The sequence below is a fragment of the Orycteropus afer genome, unplaced genomic scaffold (genome assembly GCF_000298275.1).
Source record: "Orycteropus afer afer isolate SDZICR_OR568_19922 unplaced genomic scaffold, OryAfe1.0 scaffold00325, whole genome shotgun sequence".
Taxonomy (NCBI): domain Eukaryota; kingdom Metazoa; phylum Chordata; class Mammalia; order Tubulidentata; family Orycteropodidae; genus Orycteropus; species Orycteropus afer.
In genome coordinates, this window is record NW_006921912.1 from 2,724,348 (window position 1) to 2,727,299 (window position 2,952).

General features: G+C 39.5%; 1 protein-coding gene across 1 annotated transcript; it reads right to left on the reverse strand.

The window, feature by feature from the left end:
- Positions 1 to 255: 255 nt before the first annotated feature.
- Positions 256 to 1,331, reverse strand: LOC103206617 (olfactory receptor 151). The gene has a single exon (XM_007952120.2). It carries the CDS (start codon positions 1,183 to 1,185, stop codon positions 256 to 258), a length of 930 nt encoding a protein of 309 aa, XP_007950311.1. The 5' UTR covers positions 1,186 to 1,331.
- Between the last annotated feature and the right edge of the window lie 1,621 nt (positions 1,332 to 2,952).

A 2,952-nucleotide genomic window follows, 5' to 3' on the forward strand; every position in this document is an offset into this window, starting at 1 on the left:
GCTGAAAGCTTAAAATTCATGTTAAAGTACAATTAGGAAATGTAGAAAAGGGCTTAGGATAGACAAAATAGATTCCAAGTGGATTTGAAATAGCAGATTGAAAGCAGTAAGGCATGAGGGAGGGTGGGAAGGAACAGAGAAAAAGAGAGAAGACATTCATCAACTATGTAGAGAAGTGCTTATTCCTCATTCATGGTTAGACTTTCTTTTATTTATAATAACTTTTAAAGTTGAGAAAGAATGGTAACATTTGCTTCAAGACAGTTTTCTTCTCAGTGTTTTCTGCATGGCAGCCTTTACCTCCTTGTTTCTCAGACTGTAAATTAGGGGGTTCAGCATGGGGATCACTGTGGTGTAGAATACGGAGGCCACATTCTCTTGGGCCAAGGAGCTGACTGTGGAAGGTTTTAGATATATGAATGCAGTAGATCCATAGAACATTCCCACTGCTGCAAGGTGGGAGCTGCAGGTGCTGAAGGCTTTAGATCTGCCCTCTTTGCTGTTGATACGTAGGATGCTGGAGAGGATGAAGGCATAGGAAGTAAGGACTGTTAAGCTTGTGGCTACGATGTTGAATCCAGCCAAAAAGAAAACTGTCATCTCAATATCATAGGCACTAAAGCAGGAGAGCTTCATGAGAGGTAAGATATCACAGAAATAATGACTTATGAAGATTTCACAATAGGACAGTTTTATCATGAGAGCAGTCTCTATTGTTGAGCCAATGAGCCCCATGATGTAGACCACAGCTACTAGTAAGGAGCACATTTGAGGTGACATAATGATGTTATAAAGCAAAGGGCTGCAGATGGCAACATAGCGGTCATAAGCCATCACTGTCAGCATGTAACACTCAGCAACGACAAAAACAATGAAAAAGTAGAGCTGTGACATGCACCCTGAATAAGAGATGCTGTTCTTCTCTGACAGAAAGTTGACCAGCATTTTAGGGGTAATGACAGAGGAGTAGCACATATCTACAAATGACAAATTTGTGAGGAAGAAGTACATGGGGGTGTGAAGCTGTGAATTCAGACAAATGAGTGTGATCATACCCAGGTTCCCCACTATGGTCACTGTGTAGATCCCTAGGAAGAGGAAGAAGAGAGGGAGCTGGAACTCTGGCCGATTTGTTAATCCTCCTAGAATGAACTCCATCACAGCAGAGTGATTTTCTGCAGCCATTCTTCTCGAGTTGGAAGCCTGGGGGGCTGGGAAAGAAAAGCCTCCTGAAAGGCTGTAATTCTACTTGGTGAAACAAATTTTGAACAATTGTCTCAGTCATAGAGATCCTGGGATCTCTTTTCTTTTATTGTTGTAAAAATGTAGATAACACATTCTTTGCCAATTTAATATTTTTCATGTATGTAGTTACATCAATTATGCTGTGCAACCTTTACCAATAACTGTTGCCAAATTTTTCATCACCATAAAGAGAAACTCGGTGTTTCCCTTTCCCTCCTGTCTTCCACCTCTGGTAACAACTACTAAAATATGATCTTATTTACTCAGTCTAAGTATATTATTATTGTGAGGTCATACAATATTTGTTATTTTGTGATTGGCTTGTCTCACTCAGTCTAATGTCTGAAGGTTCATCCATGTCTTAACAGTGATTGGAAGGCTGAATATTGTCAAGATGTTAATATTACCTAATGCTGCTTTATAAATTCAATACATAAAAATCAAAATCCCAACAGTCTTCTTTGCAGAAATAGAAAAGTCAATCCTCAAATTTAAATAGAAATGCAAAGGGTCCCAAATGGCCAAAGCAATCCTGAAAAAGAAGGGCAGAGTAGGAGGACTCACATTTCCCCAGTTCAAAGCATATTATAAAGCTAGAGTAATAAAACAGGCTGGTACTTGGAAAATGATAGACCTATAGACCAATAGAATAGAATCCAGAGATAAACGCACACAGCTAGGAGCTCTGGTGGTGTAGTGACTAAGGAATTTGACTGCTAACCACACCCACCAGCCACTCCTTGGAAAGAAGACTGGACAATCTACTCTCGTAGAGATACCACCTCAGAAACCCAAGGAGAGGTCACTATGAGTCCAATTGACTTGACGGCAGTAAGTTTGGTTTTGGTTTTACGATCAATTGATTTTTGACAAAGGTGTCAATTTCAACAAATGGAGAAAGAATATTCACTTGAATAAATGGTGCTGTGGCAATTGGTTTTCCACATGCAAAAGAATGAAAATAGACTTATACATCACACCACAGACAAAAACTAATGCAAAATGGATAAAAGATCAAAATACATGACTGAAATCCATAAAACTACCAGAAGAAAATGTAGGGGTATTGCATCAGGATCTAATCTTCAAAAGTGGATTCTTATATATGACACGAAACTCACAAGGAACAGAAGACATAATAGAAAAATGAGATCTTGTCAAAATTATAAACTTACAGGCTCTTTATTGATGCATTATCTCCTCACTCCTGTTGTTAACTTGGAGGAAAACCAGCACCTGAGCATTTCAAAGATCATGAAGATGAGAGGAAAAAGGGCCAAGATTTGGAACTTTTACCACTGTTTCTCAAATATCCTAGATGTGATTCTCAAAGTGTAGTCCCTGGATCCAGCAGCATCAGCATCACCTGTAGCTTATTAGAAATATAAACTACAAGGATTTGCTCCAATCCCAAACCAAACCAAAGTTATAGCTTTCGACTTAGATCCAACTCATAGTGACTCCTCCTTGGGTTTCAGAGGCAGTGTCACTACAGAAGTAGATTACCCAATCTTCCTTCTGAGGGGTGGCTGGTGGGTTTGAACTGCCAGCCTTGTGTTTAGCAGTCAAGTGTCTTAGGCACTATGCCACCAGAGCTTCTAGGACTTTCTATAGACCTACTGAATCAGAAACCTTGAGAGTAGGGCCCAACATTCTGTGTTTTAACAAACTCTTCAGATGATGTTGATGCACCCTAATGTTTGATAA

Excerpts from the sequence above, each read along its gene's own strand:
- LOC103206617 (XM_007952120.2), bottom strand. The coding sequence starts at position 1,185 with ATGGCTGCAGAAAATCACTCTGCTGTGATGGAGTTCATTCTAGGAGGA.